Source organism: Megascapheus bottae, chromosome 10, assembly GCF_031878675.1.
Source record: "Megascapheus bottae isolate mThoBot1 chromosome 10, mThoBot2.hap1, whole genome shotgun sequence".
NCBI classification, from domain to species: domain Eukaryota; kingdom Metazoa; phylum Chordata; class Mammalia; order Rodentia; family Geomyidae; genus Megascapheus; species Megascapheus bottae.
In genome coordinates this window covers 56,020,862-56,041,605 of record NC_143518.1, presented here as the reverse complement: position 1 = coordinate 56,041,605, position 20,744 = coordinate 56,020,862, and the positions used below count along the sequence as shown (strand labels likewise).

Below are 20,744 nucleotides of genomic sequence, written 5' to 3'. Positions count from 1 at the left end.
TAAAATTAACAAGTAACATTTATATGGTTTAACAGGTTACAAAGAGCCTTTATGGATGCTTTTATATGGGCTCCTCCTAATAACTTGAGAAGGTAGAAATGATGCTTGTGCCCAGTTAAGAGTAAGGAAGCAGCTGGGTGGGTGCTGATAGCTCATGCCTATTGAAGGGACCCCTTTCTTGACTTCCCCCAAATCCATCCCCTATAGGCATTTCCCATCTTTATGACAAAGGAGGACTTGACCTCCCTGATAACAGCTCAGATTACAAGAGCAGTTAAGCCAGGTGGAGTTACCAGAATTCCTCCCCACCCCCCTGGCCTGCCAGGGAATTCCCTCCCCTTCCTTGGGGAGGGAACAGTGTGCCAGAAGCCCACCGAGATGATAGGTCAATTCAAACAGCAAAGGTGTCAGTGGTTGCCCCAGCCATCAATCAACCATGCTGAATTCCATTGGCCACCTGTATATGGCCAGCCCAACCACATGGCTGGGGCCTATAAAAATAGCCTGTAAGATTAGGCGGGGTCGCTCTCTCGCTCACATCTTAGAGGCAGCCTTGACCGGTCAGTATGATTCTCCATGCTAGGCGCAGAATAAAACTCTGTTTAACTTAACTTCCAACTTCCGCTTTTGTGTCAGACTCGTTCCTTTGATCACGGACCCTAACACCTATAACCCTACCTACTTAGTAGGCTCAGAGCGAAGGATCAGGGTTCAGAGCTAGGCTGGGCAGGAAAGTCCCTAAGATTCTTCTCTCCAGTTAACCACTGAAATGGTCCCCAAGCTCTGAGTTCAAGTTGTTAGTGGCACAAAAATAAATAAATACATTTTAAATAGAGAAGTGTACCTGAAAGGCTGAATGATCTGTGATTAAGGCTATCAGGGGAACCTGGTTTAACTCAGGTTTGTGCCCAGGTCCTAGTTACTACCCCCGGGGCATTTTCTAGGTTGAGCAGATGCTCAGGGCCTGGGTCTGGGGTAAGGCTTACTGCTGGTCCCAGATGATGAGGTGGAACAGGTACTTGGAGAAATGAGCCCTTCGGGTCTGCAGGGGGCTGCACAGCTCCTTGCCACCGTGGCTGAGAGAGCAGGAGAGGTAGAAATGTTCATAGCTACAAAAGAAAAATGAGAATAAATCAGGATAGCCAGCCCCTCAAAACCAATCTCAACGGGCATCTTTGCTTCCCCTCCATGCAAAACTTTATTTCCCCTAGTTGAAGGGCTCTGGGTCTCTAGAGGCACAGCCTGGGGTAGGGGCAAGTTGGATTTAAGGAAGCACACACAAGGGGCAGCAATTCAATCTAGATCCTTCTTCTCTGCAGGGTTTCAGGCTCTATGCTGAGCTGGGGGGGGGGGGGCTGTTCTTCCTGTCCTAGAACTAAACCATCTAGCTTCCTCTTCAGTCAGGTCCAGCCCAAGGGGGTGCCTGGGCACACGTGCATGGATACATATGTGTGTGAATGTACACGGGGAGGTGAGCAGGGGGAGGAACACGACATATGCTGCCATGAATGCTGACACATGGGGGTCCGGGTGGCTCGTGACAGGTGCCTGACAGAAAAGGTCAGAGAAGGCCCTGGTTTCCCAGGCTGCCTTCTTTGTTCTCGGCCAATAGCCCAGAGGAATACATTAAGGAAAAGAACAAAGACAGAAGGGGAAAGGAAGAGAAAAAGGAGGGGCTGGGAAGGACGGAGTGGGGCCAAATGCTTATCCCCCCCCCACCCCGCCGCGGGCCTTGGACACTGAGACAGGCATAGAGGAAGAACTGAGGGTTACCAAAAGACGATCTTCCTCCATCTCCTCCACTCACCCCTGCAAACCTAGGGAACCCCAGACAAAGGGGTTACTCCCACCTCCAGACCCTCCCATGGGGCATCTTCAGGGAAGTGTGGTCATTGGCCACGGGGTGGGCTCTATCTGGGAACCAGCCATCTGTCGCATGTCTTCCTCAGCTGGCCTTGGACCCAGTGGGGGCAGGAGGACATGGAGGCAGCCAGCCTGAGGGATAGCAGGTGCTTCTCCATCTCCAAGGGGACCTAGGCTCTCAGAGATGTCCCCCCCTGGACTCCCCTCTGGCACTTGGCTCATCTTCTTAGCCCTGTTGTACCAGAAAGCCACACAATGCCACCCATGCTGAGTCCAAGGAATAGCAGCCTACCTGGTAGCCCAGGTGATGGGAATGCGGTGGGTGGCGTAGATGGTGAAGGCCAGGGCCCCTGAGAAATGGCAGGCCTCCTGAACCAGATCATGCTTGCGGCTACCGGACACTGCCGTCTGGAAGTCTGCATTGAACGTGTTGCAGTACAGCTCCACCAAGTCCAAGATGGCTGCTGTCAGGGCTTCTACAACCTTCTCTGTGAAATCGTGGGAACAAGGGAAACTCGTGAGGCCTCTGTGAGTACCATCATGTTGCCATGACACTGGCCACGATGGGATAGTCTAGGACAGTCCCCTAATGTCAGCTGGTTTCTAATGGCCATGACAAAGCTCACCCATCTTGGGGCTGGGAGTTTGGCCTGCTTGCCTAGCATGCACGAAGACCCAGGTTTGATTCCTTGGTACCACATACATAGAAAAGCCTGGAAGCGGTGCTGTGATTCCAGTGGTAGAGCTCTAGCGTTGAGAAAGCTCAAGGACAGTGCTCAGTTCAAGCTCACCCATCTGTGGTGGAGTGGAGAAAAAGCTGGAGCATTTCCTGAGCTTTGCATAAAATGACTGTAGGTTTTAAACTTTTTTTTTAACATATTGCTCCTTTTATAGGCTATTAGTATTAAAATGTCCTTTCTTTTAGAATAATTAGTAATAGTTTTATTACTGAAGCATGGCTCAGGTGGTACAGTGCCTACCTAGCAAGTACAAGACCTTGAGTTCAAACCTCAATTACTGCCAAAAGAAAAAGATCCAGCCATGTGCTAGTGGCTCATGCTTGTAATCCTAGCTACTCAGGAAGTCAGCAGGGCAAGAACGTCCTAAGACTCATCTCCAATAAACTACTCAGAAATAGCTGGAAGTGGTGTTGTGAGTTCAAGTGGTAGAATAGTAGCCTTGAGGAAAAGAAGCCTAAGGATAACACCCAGGCCCTGAGTTCAAGAAAGAGAGGAAGGAAGAAAGAAAACGTACAAACAGTTCTATCTTTGCAAAATAAAAAGCTGGCAAAGTTGGATTTGGAGCTGTCAATTCTACGTTGGCCCCAAACACTTCCTAAGGATATTTTTAGTCCATAATATCCACAAGTCTGGAAACTGTAAGAATTCCAGTGAAACAGTCTTCTGGAGCAAATTTCTGCTTAACAGAGGAATCCAATCCAGGTGCTAGTGGCTCATACCTGTACTCCTAGCTATGTAGGAAGTTGAGATCTGAGGGTCACAATTAGGAGTCAGTCCAGGCAGACAAATCCAGAAGATTCTTAACTCCAAGTAACCAGTGAAAAGTCAGAAGTGGAGGCATGACTCAAGTGATAGAACATCAGCCTTGATTGAAAAAGGTCAGCAAGAGTGTGAGGACCTGGGCCAAGAGTGTGGCCTAGTGATAGAGTGCTTGCCTAGCATGCATGAAGCCCTGGGTTTGATTCCTTGGTACCACATACACAGAAAAAGCTGAAGTGGTGCAGTGGCTCAAGTGGCACAGCACTAGCCTTAAGCAAAAAGTGTCCAAGGACAGTGCCCAGGCTCAGGCAAAGAACAAAAAGGATTGTATGCTGCCTGGAAAAAAATTGCAACCAGCCCAAGTATAGGTGTGCCATGCGGATGGGAATGTCAGCTCTGCCTCACCACTGCCACTTCGTCACCCTCTTCCAGAGACACAAGAAAGGACTAACTAGCAAGAATAATGAGAAAATGATCTGTGGAAAAAAATGTGGGTTCCAGCTGTATCCACATCTCATAAGAAAACACAGACACAGCTGGGCACAGTGGCTCACACCTGTAATCCTAGCTACTCAGGAGGCTGAGATCTGAGGATCAAGATTCAACTCTTATCTCCAATTAACCTCTAGAAAATGGGAAGTGGGGCTTGGCTGAAGGGTAGGGCAGTAGCCTTGAACTAAAAAGCTCAGCGACATTGCCCAGGCCAAGTTCAAGCCCCATGACCCATAGAAAGGAAGAAAGAAAGAAAGAAAAGAAAGAAAGAAAGAAAGAAAGAAAGAAAGAAAGAAAGAAAGAAAGAAAGAAAGAGGGAGAGAGAGAGGGAGGGAGGGAGGGAGGGAGGGAGGGAGGGAAGGAAGGAAGGAAGGAAGGAAGGAAGGAAGGAAGGAAGGAAGGAGAGAGAGAGAGAGAGAGAGAGAGAGAGAGAGAGAGAGAGAGAGAGACAAACATCATAATATACAGTTAGACAGACAGACAGACAGACAGACAGACAGACAGACACACACACACACACACACACACACACACACACACACACACGGGCTAATCCAGGAGACATCTGGGCCAAACCAGATTTCAGCTGCCCTTCCCAGACAAAGAAGGAGAGCCATTCTCTTACCTCGGTTTTTCCTCACAGCCAAGACGCTGGGATCCTGTTGGGAAATAAAAAGAGGGAGTGAGTTCCAAGAGCCACAGTCTTTTCCATCGCAGCTGGAGGAAGGATTTTTCACAGCTGTGTTCATCTGGGTCAGACTGGGCTGAAATGTGAGGAGCAGAGCTTCCCCAGGGAGAGAGACACTGAAGAGCTAGGGGGTGGATAAAGTGAGCATGGGATAAAGATTATCTCATGTACTCTAATGGATGCAGCCCTTATGCCCTTAATTGAGGGACTGTGGTTATTGGTCCTGTCCCCACTACAGGGTCCCTGAGCTTTGGGGGAGATTCTCCTCCCAGTTTGGTTCTCTACCCTGATGGACAAGTCAACTGTCAGACAATGTTCTGGTGATCATGAATAAAGCCCAGACTCACAGAGGCAGTCTAGGGGGTGGGCCCCAGCCCATCCTTGTCCTAAGTAAGAGGGGACACATATGGTATCCAGTTTCTCAGAAAATTCTGTTTGAACTACTTCTACATAAAAGATGGAGCTTGGGCTGAGAGGATAGCTTAGTGGTAGAGTGCTCGCCTAGCATGCACAAAACCCTGGGTTTGATTCCTTGGTTCCACATATACAGAAAAAGCTGAAAGTGTCAGGCACAGTGGCTCATGCCTGTAATCCTAGCTACTCAGGAGGCTGAGATCTGAGGATCTCAGTTCAAAGCCAGCCTGGGCACTTAAGTCTGTGAGACTCTTATCTTCAATTAACCACCGGAAAACTGGAAGTGGTGCTGTGGCTCAAGTGGCAGAGCACAAGCCTTGAGCAAAAAGTGCTCAAGAATAATGCCCAGGCCCTAAGTTCAAGCCCCAGGACTGATACCTAAAAAAATTTAAAAAATTAAAAAAAAAAAAAAAAAAAGATGGAGCCTTTGCGCATGGGAACTTCCAATCACAATCACTCAACAGTCCAGTGACCTACGGCCATTCTCCTTCCCCAGGTTAACACTGAGCCCTTACCTTCTGGATTTTAGGCTGCATGCGTGAGGGACAGGGGGGCAGCTGGTTGAGAGCGCTGGTGATCTCTGGAGTTTCCACTGCAGCAAGGGCATTGCAGATGGCCTTCACAGACTGGACCACCCTATCGGCCTTCAGCGGGAAGTCCCCCTGTAGAAGGCCACACAGTGAAGCTGGCTCAACTCTATGCTGGTGACCCCCATCTCCAAATCTTTAGAAGAATGAGCCAAGAAGGATAGGGACAGGAGACTAAAGAGAAACTGTAGAGTTCATACTTCCTTCTGTTTTGGTGCTAGTCCTGGGGCTGGAACTCAGAGCCTGGGCTTTAATGCACAAGGCTGGTGCTCTACCACTTCAATCATAGCTCTACATTTGGATTTTCCTGATGAGTCTCTTGGATTTGTCTGCCTAGGCTGGCTTTGAACTGCCGTCTTCAAATCTCAAACCTCTTAAGTAGCCTAGGATGACAGGTGTGGGTCGCCAGTGCCCAGGTCATATTTACTTTCAAATACCCTTCCTCAGTAAACAGTCTGTACTGAGCCACACCCACCTTTCCCATTCTCTCAGCCATTGCCCCTTAAACCACCTCTTACTCCCAGCCATCCTCCATCATTAACAGTTTAAGAAAAGCAATAGAAGCTGGGAGCTGGTGTCAGGCCAATAATCCTAGCTACTCAGGAGGCTGAAGTTTGAGGATCATCGACTGAAGCCTACCAGGGCAGAAAAGTCCATGGGACTCTTATCTCCAATTAACTAGCAAAACTCCAAAAGTGGAGGTGTGACTCAAGTGGCAGAGCACCAGCCTTGGGTGACAAAGCCAAGTGAGAGTATGAGGCCCTGAGTTTAAGCCCAAATACTGGTGCATGCACACACACCCCAATCCACAGGGACCAGAAACTAGGCTAGAGAGACTATGCTAAGGCCTCACTTGCCCATTCAGGCTTACTTCTCATGACCTTCACCACAGACTTTTCAGGCCAGTCCCAATCAATTCTATCTTCATGCTATGCTTTCCCTTCCCTTCTGTACTCTGGCTCCTGTGGTTCTCATTTAGAATCCATTGTCCTGTCTAGCCCTGATTACCTGTGTCAATTTAAATCAGGGACCAGGCAAAATCCTACCTCTTTCACAAAGCCTTCCCCTTTCTCTGCCAATGCCCCTCTCCAGCTTTCTCCTGGAGCTCTTCATTAACTTATTGCTATCCTTTCCTAACTAGAAGTATTAGATTACTGTTTCACTTTTTTTTAAGTTCCACATGAAATATGACAATTCTTTTTTTTTTTTTTTTTGCCAGTTCTGGGCTTGAGTCAGGGCCTGAGCACTGTCCATGGACTTTCTCAAGGCTAGAGCTCTACCACTTGAGCCTCAGCACTACTTCCGGCTTTTTTTTCTATGTATGTGATACCGAGGAATCGAACCCGGGTCTTCATCCATGCTAGACAAGCGCCCTACCACTAGGCCAAACTCCCGGCTGGAATAAGACAATTCTTACACTACAGCTAGCATAGATTCCATGGTCAGAGAGCCCTCTCCTCATTACTACACATGTTCAAGCAGATGCCAGTAGAAGAAGGATCCTAGCTCATGCTAGACACACAACTCAATACCTTAGAAGAGTTCATGGCTAATGACTGGATCAAGAGAGAGGAGGTATTTTAAGAGATCATTTCATCCAGCTGCTGAAATCCTAGCTACTAGTGAGGTTGAGATCTGAGGATTGGATCATGGTTCAAAGCCAGCCCAGACAGGAAAGGCCATGAGAATCTTATCTCAATTAACCACCAGAAAACCAAAAGTGGCTCAAAGTGATAAAATGCTAACTAACCTTGAGCACCGAAGCTCAGGGACAGCACTCAGTCCCTGAGTTCAAGCCCCATAGCTGACAGAGAGAGACAGAAAGAGAGAGAAAGATTTCAAAGGAGATTTCACTTAGTGTTGTACCATTTGAGCATATTTATTCTAAAGATTTCCAAGCTGGAGGTGCCAGATAAGCCCAAATGAAACAGGAGCTGGCCATACCATACATTTTTAGTCCTCCCACCATTTTTAGACCTCCCACCTCCTGAGGGACACTAGCTCAACAAAAGTTCTCAAGCCCGAGGTTCCTGGGCGTGCTTCAGAGGACACACCCCACCAGTGAACATTTAAGTGCAGAAGTTGGGGAGACAACTCCCAGATCTCTTAGCGTAGAGATGCCCTATTCCAGACAGGGGTCGGCTTCGCCAGAGGAACAGACTCCTTTCTACCTACTGGCTGTGCCATAACTAGTAGTTATAAGCTAGGGGGATTGAAAGTCCTCTACTGATAGGTGGTCAGGTCTACCCAGATGCCTCATAATGGTGGCTGATCCCAGGAAGCCTGAGGAAGAGAAAGGAACCTCCCAAAAACTTCTCCCTGGCTGGCCGCCAGGATTTATACTCACATCAGCCAGAAGAAAGGCATCCACTTCATTGTGGTAAGTGTCAAACAGAAGACTCAGGGCCTGCCTGGGGAGTGGGGGGGTGGAGAAGGAGAAATCACAGGAGAGGTCACAAGAGACCCAGTGCCAGGGAGAGCCATCTTCCATCCCCTCTCCTTTGCTTGGGGATCGGGTTTTGATTGCAAGGGACTGCTACTCTTGCCATGCCCCATGAAGGTAGAAGAGCTACTTCTCCACCCCTTGCCTACAGAAGGACCACTGAGTACTAGAGGAAAGAAGAAGTCAAGCACACTCTGGAGTGACGATCCTCTCTGACTCCTCTCTGTAGTCGTTGGACACATGCAAGCATCTCTCACTTGTGCAGCAAGCAAATCGACTGCTGTCTCACACTTCCTGTTTGGAGCACCCCACGACCGCCCCGCTCTCACCTGCTGATGGTCTGCTTGACTGGCCTCTCCTGTAGGTGGATGAGGTAGTTCAAGGTGGAGGGGCTCTGATCGTCATTCACCTGTGTGAGCAGGACTCTGTTGAAGCACCATGGTGCTTTGCCCATAGCCCAGCACTCCCATTCCTACCCCATGCCATCTAAGAATGTCCTGTGTCTCCTTCTGCCCATCCCAGCTCTCTGCAGTCACCCTTCACACCAACCGTCCTGGCCAGGTCACTGCGCACAGCCTTCTGCTCCATCAGCTGAAGTCGGATGTCAATGTCAAACTTGCGGCAATACTGGATGTACTCATGGCTGCCCAAGGCATGCTTGCTGGTGGGTTAGGGAGACAAATCATGAAAAGAGAGATGCATCCTGGCCGTGGAGAGGGAGAACCAGGTGGAAGGGGTGGGGGAGGATCTACATTGTAACCTCCTATTCTTGGTTTCCTAGAACATGTCATGGCGGAACTTAGGGGAAGGCATAAAAGCCATCCGAAACACTTAACCCTTGGGAAGCACGAAATAGTGACTCCTTCAAGTATTTGTTACCTCTGTGGTCATCACTGGTTCATTCCCAGGGTGGGAACTGCCACAGCAGGAATTGTAGAGTGGGAAACAGAACAGAGGAGATCCACACGATGCTGTTTAAATCCTCTTAGCTTGGTATAGGAGCCATCCAAGAGCAGTCTTGCCGGGAGTTCATTCTAGCTCTGGTGTGGCTACTCACTTTGCACATGACCATCTCCAGTGCTGAGATCCCACTCCACATCCACTCTCCCCATCCAAGCTACCTCTTTCCTTGTTGATGGATGGCACTTGTGAATCACCTCCAAATTTACGCAGACCTCACAGGAGCTATGTGCCACTCCCATCACTCGGCACCTACAGGGGACAACCTTCCACTTCTGAGAAGGGGGCCAAGGCAGTCCTTCTACCATCCAGCCTCTCTTCCACTTCTTATCCCACCTCAGTCAGAAACCCGAGAGAAGGGACAGAGGGAGTTATACCTCCAGGCCAGCACCATGGGCCTGGGCCAGGTCTAGCAGCTGGGTAACAGAAGCCGGAAACAGACTTCCTTCCTTACCAGAACTGGGAATGGAGACCAGAAATGAAGAGGAGGGGAGGGGAACAGGCAAGAGGGGGGAGACCCTGAGGGGACTACTCCTCCAATCTGGCACCTGACTTGCTATGACCGAAGTGTTACCAAAACACTGGGAGAGGCTGGGCTGTGGGACAGGGCGGGAAGGTCTGGGAGGAAGGAAAAATGTGGTGCTAGTGGGGGAGGTAGCAGGAAACCCAGCCCTCCCCTAGGGCTGTCTCAAGGTTCTTATCTGAGAGCAGCCTACATCCTGGACCAATAGTCCCCTCAATATGAGCCTGTCTGGTCAGGCGGGGTAGAAATCCTAAGGGCTCCCTAGGGAACTGCAGTCTTCTGGAACCCTCCTCCCACACACTGAAGGCTCTCTCCACCTAGGAAACGGGACTAGGCTTTTAAGTGGAATGGGTGGGGATCCTGAACCAGGAGTCATGGCCACCAGCCCTCCAGGGGCTTGTCTGACCTTCTCTGTGGATGGCATGACCCGGGGACTATGCGACTTGTCCCACTTCACGGGGAATACTCCATTTGAGCCTTGGCAGGAAGGTGGATAATCCTGAATAATCCTGAGTCCTCTCAGGGTTAGTCTTCCCTTCACAACTGATCATTGGGTCCTTTTCATGTTTGCGTGTGCGCGCGTGTGTGTGTGTGTGTGTGTGTGTGTGTGTGTGTGTGTGTGCGCGCACGCGCGCCGCACGCACGCCATCCATCAGTGGTGTTTAAACTCTGGACCTCACACTCTTACTCTTACTTTTTTTTTTTTTGCTCAAGACTGGCACTTCGCCACTTGAGCCACTACTGTCTTGTAGGCAGTTAATAGATTTTTCTGACCAGGCTGGCTTCCAAACTCAATCTTCAAATCTTAGCTTCCCTTATGGCTATTAGGCATGAGCCACCTGCACTTCTGTTTTTCTACCAGGGCCTCACCCATGCTTGGCCTCGCCTCCACCACTACATACCCAACTTACACCCCTTACTTCCCTCTACAATTAGCAGCAAGTTGCCGATGGCTCTTACTGACAGGAAACCTTAAATCTGGGGCCCCATTCTATATCCCTAAGGGGAGCAAGGACCCAAGCAAGTGCTGCCAATTCTGAGCTCTAGCCATGGGCAACCACCTTTGTCTTACAGGTAAGAGAGACAGGGTGTGGTGGCATTTAGTGGGCATTGCGAAGAAAGTAGGTACAGGCCTCACTTTCCCCAGGTGGTCAGAAGTGGAAGGCAGAAGCCAACTAGGTTGGAAAGCAAATCTCCAGATCTACCTGCTGCCACCAGGTTATGTACTCCCTGAGGGGTGGGAACCTCACCCCACCTCCCCTTCATCATCCAGGGGGTTACTTCAGCCTGTCCACATCATCCTTTCCAGGGAGGCCACCTTCTGCAAAGAGTCCTGGCTGGAAAGGAGCTGGAAGCCAGCCTGTGAGAGGAGGATAACCAGGTGCATGGGCCAGAGTAAGGGAAAAGGCGTGCTGGCAGAGGAACTGGGTAGAGACAACAATTGTATTTCTCCTCTAGGTTCGCAAGGACACGCCTGCCCAGCTCTGCTGTTCCCAGCCCTACATCCTCTGAAGCAGGAGCAACAACCGCTTAGGACTCCCTAGGCTGTGCCCCCCAAATACAGACATTCCTTAGCAAGCAGAAGTCTGCACACAGATATGACTTCGTCTTTGCCTGATGCCAGCTCCAAGCTCTTTCCACAGCAGCTTTGGCTCAGGTTCCAGCCAACCTTGCTGAAAGACCAGAGCTCCTTGAGGAAGCATGGCGTAGCCAGGCGTGTGCCCAGAAAGCAGGAGTCCTCATTGCAAAGTGGGGCGGAGCTGCCAGTCCTGTGCCTTTTGCTGCCCCCCCTCCTTGCAAGCTCCTCACAATTCTCCCACCTAGAGAGTAGTGCTGCCCTCCACCCCCACCTTTCCCAACTATCCCACCACCACCACATTCACTTACTTCTGTAGAAACTCCTCGAGCCCACAGGGCTTGAGCACAAAGTCTCCTACATCCACGTCCCTCAGCTCGTCGTGGGTGTAGCACAGGGTCTGGTAGATGAGCAGGTCCACAGTGGAGGAACCTACGAGTGGGAAGTGGGGAGGGCAAGGAGAGTGGGCACGAGGCAGGCGCAGCTTAGCCTCTGCACCTGGACATGCCAACCCCAGCTAAGCGGCCTCCTGTACCTTCACCAACCAGATAAAGTAGGCAAGCTTAGCGCTGGGGAAACCTCATGGTGGACCTACAAAGCTGGTCCTAGACCCTGATAACAAAAGGAACCTCCTCTCTGGGCTACAAGGTGAGGTGAGACTTCAGTCCCCTGCCAACTAACTTACAATTGCAGGTAAAAGTGAGAGGCTCCCGGATGCTATCACACAGCACAGTGACCTTCAGGTTGACCTCATCGCCAAGGTGCTCTGGGCTCGGGGTGACAGCACTCCAGACATAGCCAGTGAGGGAATAGTCTTGGATATCACAGCCCAGTCGAAGGCTGTGGAGGAAGAAAGGAAGCAGAACCCTTGCTGGGCCTTCAGAGAGCAGTGACCAGAGGTCTGCAGGGACCCTTCTTCTCAGAGGTTCATATGTCTGTCGCTCTGTCCTCACACAGCTCAACCCTCCAGGTCTACAGGCCAGGCTGGAGGCCCTGGGGAGGTAGCTCTGGGGAAATGTGTTTTTCCATCCCTGCTGCAGCTGAAAAATGTTTCCCACAATGGAAGAGTAGAGAGAGTTCCAAAATGACAAAGCTTTCCAGGCTACGTTTCACAGAAAATTTTCATGACTTCATTTCCTTTCTCTTTTAGTTCAAGAAAGCTTGAACTTATCTCCATCTGGGGTATATTTGCTCCTATGGACAACTGAGGACCAGAGCCTAAAGTGCTGAGGAAAACCTCAATCAAGGTTTCATGAATTTTATTTTATTTTATTTTTTTGGGGGGGAGGGTCAGATAGGTACTGAACTCAGGGCCTGGGCACTGTCCCTTACGTTTTTTTTGTGTTTGTTTGTTTTTTTCCCCACTTAAAGCTGGTGCTCTAACATTTGGGTCATCCCCCTTCCATTTCTGGATTTTTGCTAGTTAATTGGAGCTAAAAGTTGCTCTTATTTGTCTGCCCAGTCTGGCTTCAAACCAGGATCCTCAGTTTTCAGTTTCCTGAGTAGTTGGATTATAAGAGAAAGCTACCAGCACCTGGCAAGCATGTGCAACTTCTAAGATATTTTTTTGTGTCTGTGGCACTTGGGCTTAAACTTCAAGCCTTGCATGCTTATTAGCTTTTTCACTCACGGCTGGAGTTCTGTCATTTGAGCCATACTCCAGCTCTGGCTTTGTCTGGATTTGTCTGACCAGCCTGTCAAACAGAGATCATCAGATCTCAGCCTCCTGAGTATGTTTTGTTTTTCAGTTGTGGGGTTTAAACTTAGGGCCTAGGCACTATCTCTGAACCTCTTTGTGTTCAAGGCTATCATTCTATCATTTGAGTCACAGGGCCACTTCCACTCTGTTTTCAAGTGGTTAACTGGAAGTAAGAGCCTCACAGGGACTTTTCTGCCCAGCCTGGCTTCAAACCACAATCCTCAGATCTCAGCCTCCTGAGTAGCTAAGATTACAGGTGTGAGCCAGGGACACCTGGCAACCAGGACCTGTTTGAGGTTAATTTAATGTGGCTCTTCTTCCTTTCTAAAGAAAGATCACAAAGGGTATCCCTCCCCATCTTCACAACTCTCCCGAGCCCCCAGCCCATCTTTTTTTTTTTTTTTTTAACTCTTACATATCCAGCATGTGGCAAAATGCAGCAACTTCTTCATCTCTCTCTTCTGAGACCTCAAACAACTCGTGGCCATTGACGACAGTGTGAGGCCGGGAACCCACCTATAAGGGAAGAGTAGTCAACTCAATGTCTTTTCCTCATAGCAGCCCTTCTCTGAAGGGCCTCCCAGATCTAAACTCTAAAAGGAACACAAGAAACCATGAGAAATCCAGGAAAAATGGCATTGAATCTCAGGGTGAATATAGAAGCTAGGATACAGTAGTCCAGTCACTAAACCCACTCTGTGAGGGGAAGCATCTGACCAGCCGAGGGCGGCCAATCAGGCAGCACATGGCATTGTGGGCCACAGTGGAGTGGCCTCTAAGGAGCTCAGTGGTGAGCAGAGAAAGACAGCTGTTGACCCCAGCTCCTGCACTAGGCCAAGCAGATGGGAAACCCAAATGGTCCCTGGGAAAGCTTCATTCCTGAGCAATAGCTGCAAGGACTTGAGAGAGATAGGGGGGTGGGGGGGGGGAGGGAGAGAAAGGGAGGAAGAGGGAGGGAGGGAAAGAGAGAGAGAGAGAGATCCCTTCAATAGGGGCAATGACTCAGAAACATGTGCTTTCTTGTAAGAGCTATTTGAGGAAGAAAGTGTTCAAGAGGCGGTCTGGACAGGAGAGAACCTGGTAGAAGGCTTGGCCCCTTTAGGCTCCAGGGTGGAGTCAGGCACCTTGCCCTGCCTGGTCCTACACTTCCTCTCCCAGAACAGACACCCGTGTGGAGTTGGGATTCTCAGACAAGGCCCCGAACTATGTCCCATCCCAGAGCTGCTATCTCAGTCACACAGGAGGGGCCCTAAAGAAGTCCTCAAATGAACCCTAGGGAGAATTAAAGTGTGATGGGGGTAAAGGGAGAGGAAAGGCCAACACGTTGTAGTTTACAGGCCCGCCCAGGATGGCTGCACAGGGAACGAGGTTTCTGCTCCATGGAATCCCAGTCTCTGTCCAGTAAAGGCTGGAGGTTCTAACAGCTGCTTGGGGGGGAGGGGGGCACATCCCCATGCTTCCTCCCTCACACTGCTGGGTGTGTGAGGGCACATGAAGGGGATGGGAGGGCAGCCATGGGGGCAGTTGGCATGTGAGGCCCTGGCTCTGCCAAGTGCATGCCTGTGCCCCAGTCAAAACAATAGCACTATTGTCAGCAATTAACCCATGAGAGAGAGACAGAGAAAGAGGGAGAAAGGGGGGAGGGAGAGAGAGAAAGAGACAGAGAGGTGGGGGGGAGGAAAAGCAAGAGAGGCAGAGAAAAGAGAATAGCTACTAAAGGCTATTTCATGCCCTTTCCGTACCACTCACTGGCACTGTAAGAAAACAAAAGCCACTTACGTTTGCCCGGCTGGCAGGCCCTGGTTGCATCTCCTGATGCTTGTTGGGGGAATCTGCCAGGCAGTGGCTGGCAGCAGGGGTAACAGGCTGGCATTTGGAACTAGCCATGTCCAGAGATGGCTCAGCAGGCCTGGGATTAGGAGGGTCCCTCCGGCGGTAAGCCCGGCGAAGGCGGGGTGGGGGGACAGGCCTGGGGCCCAAGGGGTCCCCCCTCCTAGTAGGCTGAGCCCTTGTACTAGGCTGAGGTGGGGAGGACCAAGGCCTCATTTCCCCCTGCTAGTACTGACAAGAGCTTTTTGCTTTGCCCTCGATTCTTCAAGGTAACTCAGAGACCAGATTCCCTCCGGGAAAACTAATGACACACACGATGCGGGGAGGGAGAAGGTGGGAAGGCAAGGGAGAAGACAGAGGAGACTACCTACCAGGGTGGCCTGACTCGGTGAGCAAGCCTGGCTCTGGGTGAGGAGCCCAGCCAGGAAGAGGATTCTCCCAGTCCCTATAAATAGCGGAACAGCTCCACCTCTCAAAGCAGGCCCTTTAAAAAGCTCTGAGCGTTGGAGCTCTGGCTCATCACAGATCTTTTTTTTTTTTTTTTGCTAGTCCTGGGGCTTAAACACTGTCCTTAGGTTTTTTCAAGGCTAACATTCTACCACCTGAGCCACAACACCACTTCTGGCTTTTTCTGTGTATGTGGTATCGAGGAATCAAACCCAGGGCTTCATGCATGCCAGGCAAGCACTCTACCTCTAGGCCACACTCCGGCCTCTCACCCCAAATCTGATGCTGCTTTTGTACAGGACTCAGGAGATAGAGGAAAGAAGCACTAGCTAAGTAGCTCTTTGGATTTGGGATGGATCCCAAAAGCTAGACACGAGACAGGAAAGTCCAGGGTCCTTCAGACAATGGCTGAGGAAACAGGTGCAATGAGGTAGACCAATAAGCTGCCAGCTGCCACAGATGCTGTCAACCCTGGAGCCAGGGTTTTCATAGGGACACACAGGTGGCCTTTAGGTTCCACCCACAGAGATGCTGCAGGTGCCATGGAGTCTGCCTGGAGTGAAATGTAAACATGTTTCTACTTCTCCCTGCATACTGATATGATTCCAAGTATTATTGTTGTTGCCTATTTTCCCTAGATGACTTCCATGGAAAAACAGTAGGCTGATGTGAAGAACTACACTTAAAAACGGTTAAGATAGTAAGTTCCATGGGATGCGTATTTATCACAATAAATGGGGGAAGAAAGGGAGAGGGGGTGAGAAAAGAGAAGGGAACTTTGGAACAGGGAGACCAGGGCTGAGTGCCAGCTCTGCCTTTTCTTGCTGTGTGGCTTTGGACTCTCAGGCAGGGTTGTTGTGGAGATCTGGACTGGAGTCTGGTATGCGATGAGTGAGCACTGAACGAGTGACTAGTTCTAAACGATCCTCACAAGCCATGCAGCGCCTTGGCAGAGCAGGGCCTCAGGAACCGGAAGCAACTTGCTCAAGTCCCCAGGGACAGTTACATTCGATGCGGAGTTCCCTAACTCCAGACACTCCTTCCGTCAAGAACGGGCAATCAATCTTTCAGAAATTCTACCCCTAGAAGTGCACTTTGGGCCAAGATATGTGAAACTTCACCTTGAAAAAGAGCCACATGTTTCTTTTTTTTTTTTTTTTTTTTTTTTGCCAGTCCTGGACTCTATCTCAGGGCCTGAGCACTGTCCTTGGGCTTTCCTCAAGGCTAGAGCTCTACCACTTGAGCCACAGCACCTTTACAGCTTTTCTATGTATGTGGTAGCGAGGAATCAAACCCAGGTCTTTGTGCATCCTAGGCAACCACTCTACCACTAGGCCAAACTCCCGGCCTCAAAAGCCGTATGTTTCCAGTACCCCTCCCCCTAACTTCTATAACCAAGCCTGTCCCAATGGCAGAAGTAGAGAGGAGGACCAAAGGAGGCAGATGAGAATTTGGCCTGGCCCAGAGGGTCTGGTCCTTGTCTTCAGGATACAGGGAAGGGAGCAGGACAGAAGGGGCACACTGAGATCCTTACCGGAGCAGCAGAAATCCGGCGGTTCTTCCCAGGAGTCATATTCTTTCTGTTGGCATAGCGGGAGGCATAGGTTCGTGGGGGTACCTGAGGGGGCATGGTCTTGCTCCGAGCCACAGGTTTCCCAGGGGTGTCTTTGCTGAAATCCAGGGGTCCTCGGCCCTCCTTCCAGCCTCTGGTAGCATCCCACATTATCTCCGCATCATAGGTGGACTTCAAGTTGAGCCTTGTAATTGTATCACTGATGCCATCATAGTCCACAGACCCTAGCAGGTGCCCCTGACCTCCGTCCCCCGGCAACTCTCCCTCTTCTAGGATCCGCTGCCCCAAAATCTTGCTCGGAGGTGGTTCGACCAGAGAAAAAGTGTTGATATCATTGGGCTGAGAGCTTTTAGAGGATGATGAAGGAGACCCCTTTCTGGGAGGCAGGGGAGGTGTATCCCAGATAGAGACTCGTGGAGGCAAAGGAGGTGGGGATAGTTTCTTACAAGAGCCATCTTCGTCCCCTGGACCTGGGGACAAAGAAAGCCCCTCATCTGAACCATCAAAAATGTAGAGATAATCTCCAGACAGGGAGCCTTTGGGCCAGGGCTCTGGGCCAGGCTGGGGGCCCTGGGAGGTAGAGTGGTTGGGTGGCTGTTCCTGTGGGGAGTTGGAGTTGTAATTGAGGGTAGGATCAGAGCCAGAGAGACCGCGTAAGAGCTTGAGGTCGTTCCGCCTTCCTGTTGGCTTGCTGTAGAAGTCAGACGTGGGCTCATCCCAGCTGATGAGGGAGGGCTCTGTGTTCTGATTGGCCCGGCTCTCCTCCTTGTCATGCCGGAGCCGGGACAGGGCATCATACTCCATCTGCAGGGCTTCAGCCATGGCCAGCTCTTTACGGCTGATGCCCACTGACTCCAGGGACTCCCAGTGCTCCCCAGTGCCCTGAGTCGAAGACATGGTGAGAAGGAAGACACAAGAGACGGGGAAGCCTTCTACTTCCTGCCACTGTCAGGCCTGGAGAACTGAGGCATGGTGTCTGGGCACCTGCAGGCAAAAAAAAAAAAAGCCACTCAGTCACAAAGAGAGATTGCTGAATGATGTAATGTATGTGACAAAATCTAGGCCAGTGAGTATTTCTTCAGTGTCCACAGCAAGAAGGAAAAAAGTCCAGGAAGATGGAGGAAAAAAAAAGAGATACCAGCACAGATTTTTGATACCATCCATTATTCATTATACACATCTCCATTTCTGGTCCTAACGCCCATCCTTATCTCTGCTGCGTCTGCTCAAGGAAAAAGAGCATCCCATTCTATCCATCAAGAGGAAAAAGTAGAAGTGAAGACTGTTCAATCAGATTAAAGATGACACTATCTAGGGCTGGGGATGGAGCTGACAAGATGCTTGCCTAGCAGGTATAAGGCCTTGGGTTCCATGTTGCCAGGTACTGGTGGCTCATGTCTGTCATCCTCGCTACTCAGGAGGCTAAGATCTGAAGACCATGGTTTGAACCCAACCTGAATAGAAAAGTCTGTGAGTTTATCTCCGATTAACCACCAGAAAACCAGAAATAGAGCTGTGGCTCAAAGTGGTGGAGCACTTAGTCTTGAGCAAAAAAGTGCAGGGACAGTGTCTAGACCATGAGTTCAAGCCCTATAACCTACCAAAAAAAAAAAAATTTAAGTCAGAGGGGACTAAAGACCATGAGACTCTTTATCTTCAATTAATCACTAGAAAACCAGAAGTGGGGCTGTGGCTCAAGGGGTAGGGCGGTAGCCTTGAGCTGAAGAGCTCAAGGACAATCCAGGCCCAGAGTCCAAGGCCTATGACTGACAAAAAAAAAAAAAATTCCCCAGGGGCAGGGGACAAGACTAGGGTTTGAATTCAGGATCTTGCGCTCACTCATGGACTTTCCTGCAAGGACTAGTCTTGATCCAGCATCCTCTGAATCTTAGCTTCCTGAGTAGCTAACATTCCATGCATGAGCCTCTGGCGCCCTGCAATTTTTTTTTTTTTAAACAGGACAGTTCTCATGCTCTACTGATAGGAATATAAATGATATAACCACTTTGGGAAATACTTAGGCAACTCTTACAAAGGTAAACATACTCTCACACAGGATTTAACCGTCCTACTTACACCCAAGAAAACTTCTATACCACTCAAACTTCTATACTAATTTATATAAAAGCCTTTTTGTAATGTCCCCCAATCAGAAATGACTCAAACATCCATTCAAAAATGTATACATTTCTTTTAAAAAATGGTAAATCTATATATCTATAATTTAAGACTACTCAGCAAGCATGAACCAAGAATGGATTACTGACAAATACAACATGTAGGAATCTCAAATGAACTATTCTGAATGAAAGAAGGCAGACTTAAACCTTGTCACCAGCAGCAAAGTTGCCATTTTACAAAAATCATCAAAAAAAAAAAATGCTCCGTGCAGGGCAAGGTAGCTCATGCCTATAATCCTAGCTACTCAGAGGATGAGTTCTGAAGTTCAAGATCCAAAGCCAGCCTGGCACTACAAAGCCGTGAGACTCTGATCTCCAATGAACCTCTAGAAAACGGGAAGTGAGGCTACGGCTCAAGAGTAAGGTGGTAGCCTTGAGCTGAAGAGTTCAGGGACAGCGCCTAGGCCCAGAGTTCAAGCCCCATGACCCACAAAACAAAAACAAAAAACCTGTTCCTTCTACTGTGTCTTCACCCAAGGGATGTTATTCCTCATGATTACAAAGTTGAAAACATCAAGAGAAAAAAGATTCTATTCTTTTTTTTGCACTGATCCTGGGGCTTAAAATCATAGCCTAGGTGTTATCCCGGAGATTTTGTGCTCAAGGCTAGTGCTCTACTACTTGAGCCACAGCTCCACGATTGGCTTTTTTGGTAGTTAATTAGAGATAAGACATTTTTGCTGGGCTGGCTTTGAACTATAATCCTCAGATCTCAGCCTAAGTAGCTAGGATTACAGGCATGAGCCTCTGGTACTGGGGTGGGTTTTGTTTGCTTGTTCATTGTTGTAGTTTTTATCAGTCCGGGGTTTGAACAGGGCCCGAACACTGTCCTTGGGCTTTCTCAAGGCTACAGCTCTACCATTTGAGCCACAGCACCATTTTCGGCTTTTTCTATGTATGTGGTACCAAGGAATCAAACCTGGGTCTTCGTGCATGCTGGGCAAGCACTCTACCACTACAGGGCTTTGATAGATTCTTTTTTTTTTTTTCTTTGATTGATTCTTGAGGAATAAGCACCATTTCAAGCAAAATAGGATGAGAGTCTTGCTTTCGGGGCAGCAGTATTTTCCCAGAGTCCAGTGTATCTGCCAGGCCCAGGCCCAGCCCAAGCCATGGGTGGCTCAGCAGCTGTGAGAACTAAAGCATTCAGGATTCAGGTCCTCAAAGAAAGTCAGGTTTGAGCCTGGACTAGGAATCCACAAATGTTCTCTGCCCATTCTTGCAGCTGCCAAATTTCCCTGCCCTTCCTTCTACAGGTCGCTATGGATCATGTTATGAATCCAGAGGGTCCAAGGGAGTGCTGCTATTTGAAATTCAAAGCAATTGAATGAACAGGCGGAGATGTTCAGAACTTAGCTATTCTGAGCTGGGAAAATGTCCTGGTGCTTTGCAGATAGGAGTTGCTAGCAACATACTCAAGGCTGGACTGACTGGGATTTCACACGTGCTAGGTAAGTGCTCTACTACCAAGCTATACTTCAGCCCCAATTTAAGGTTTCCATATCCAGAAAATGACCCTGTATTTTCAGCCCTGAGCTGGGACAAGCCATGTGTTGAGATTTGCCTTGGGCAGCACTGTGAGTTAAACTAAGGCCAGAAATAACTTGCATTCAACGTCTTACTTTCTTCCAGCTAGTCCCTGGGGAGAACAGACGTTCCCGCCTCTAGTGAGACACAATCCTCTCATGTGTGTGCCCAACCAGGCACTTCCCTTCCCTCTCCATGATCTCAGAGTCCAAATGGCCACCCCACCTCCCTTTCTTTTCTCCCTACACCCTGTGCTTGCCTAGCACTGGGCTGGGCTCAATTCCTCACTACCACAGATACAGAAAATGCCGGAAGTGGTGCTGTGGCTCAAGTGGTAGAGTTCTAGCCTTGAGCAAAAAAGAATCTCAGGGATATTGCCTAGGTCCTGAGTTCAAGTCCCAGGACTGGCCAACAAGGAAAAAAAAAAGTGGGTGCATAATCAG

At 49.5% G+C, this 20,744-nt stretch overlaps 1 protein-coding gene across 1 annotated transcript in view; it reads right to left on the bottom strand.

The window, feature by feature from the left end:
• Positions 1-17,565, bottom strand: part of Pik3c2b (phosphatidylinositol-4-phosphate 3-kinase catalytic subunit type 2 beta) — a 49,930-nt gene extending 32,365 nt beyond the window's left edge. The window contains exons 1-11 of the mRNA XM_090341364.1: positions 16,556-17,565; positions 13,160-13,260; positions 11,731-11,885; positions 11,357-11,477; positions 8,536-8,647; positions 8,316-8,395; positions 7,891-7,954; positions 5,472-5,618; positions 4,480-4,513; positions 2,156-2,351; positions 987-1,109 (exon numbers count right to left, since the gene is read on the bottom strand). Coding sequence (XP_090197490.1) covers positions 987-1,109; positions 2,156-2,351; positions 4,480-4,513; positions 5,472-5,618; positions 7,891-7,954; positions 8,316-8,395; positions 8,536-8,647; positions 11,357-11,477; positions 11,731-11,885; positions 13,160-13,260; positions 16,556-17,491 — 2,069 coding nt within the window. The 5' untranslated portion in view covers positions 17,492-17,565. The remainder of the gene's footprint in view (positions 1-986; positions 1,110-2,155; positions 2,352-4,479; positions 4,514-5,471; positions 5,619-7,890; positions 7,955-8,315; positions 8,396-8,535; positions 8,648-11,356; positions 11,478-11,730; positions 11,886-13,159; positions 13,261-16,555) is intronic.
• Positions 17,566-20,744: the final 3,179 nt, after the last annotated feature.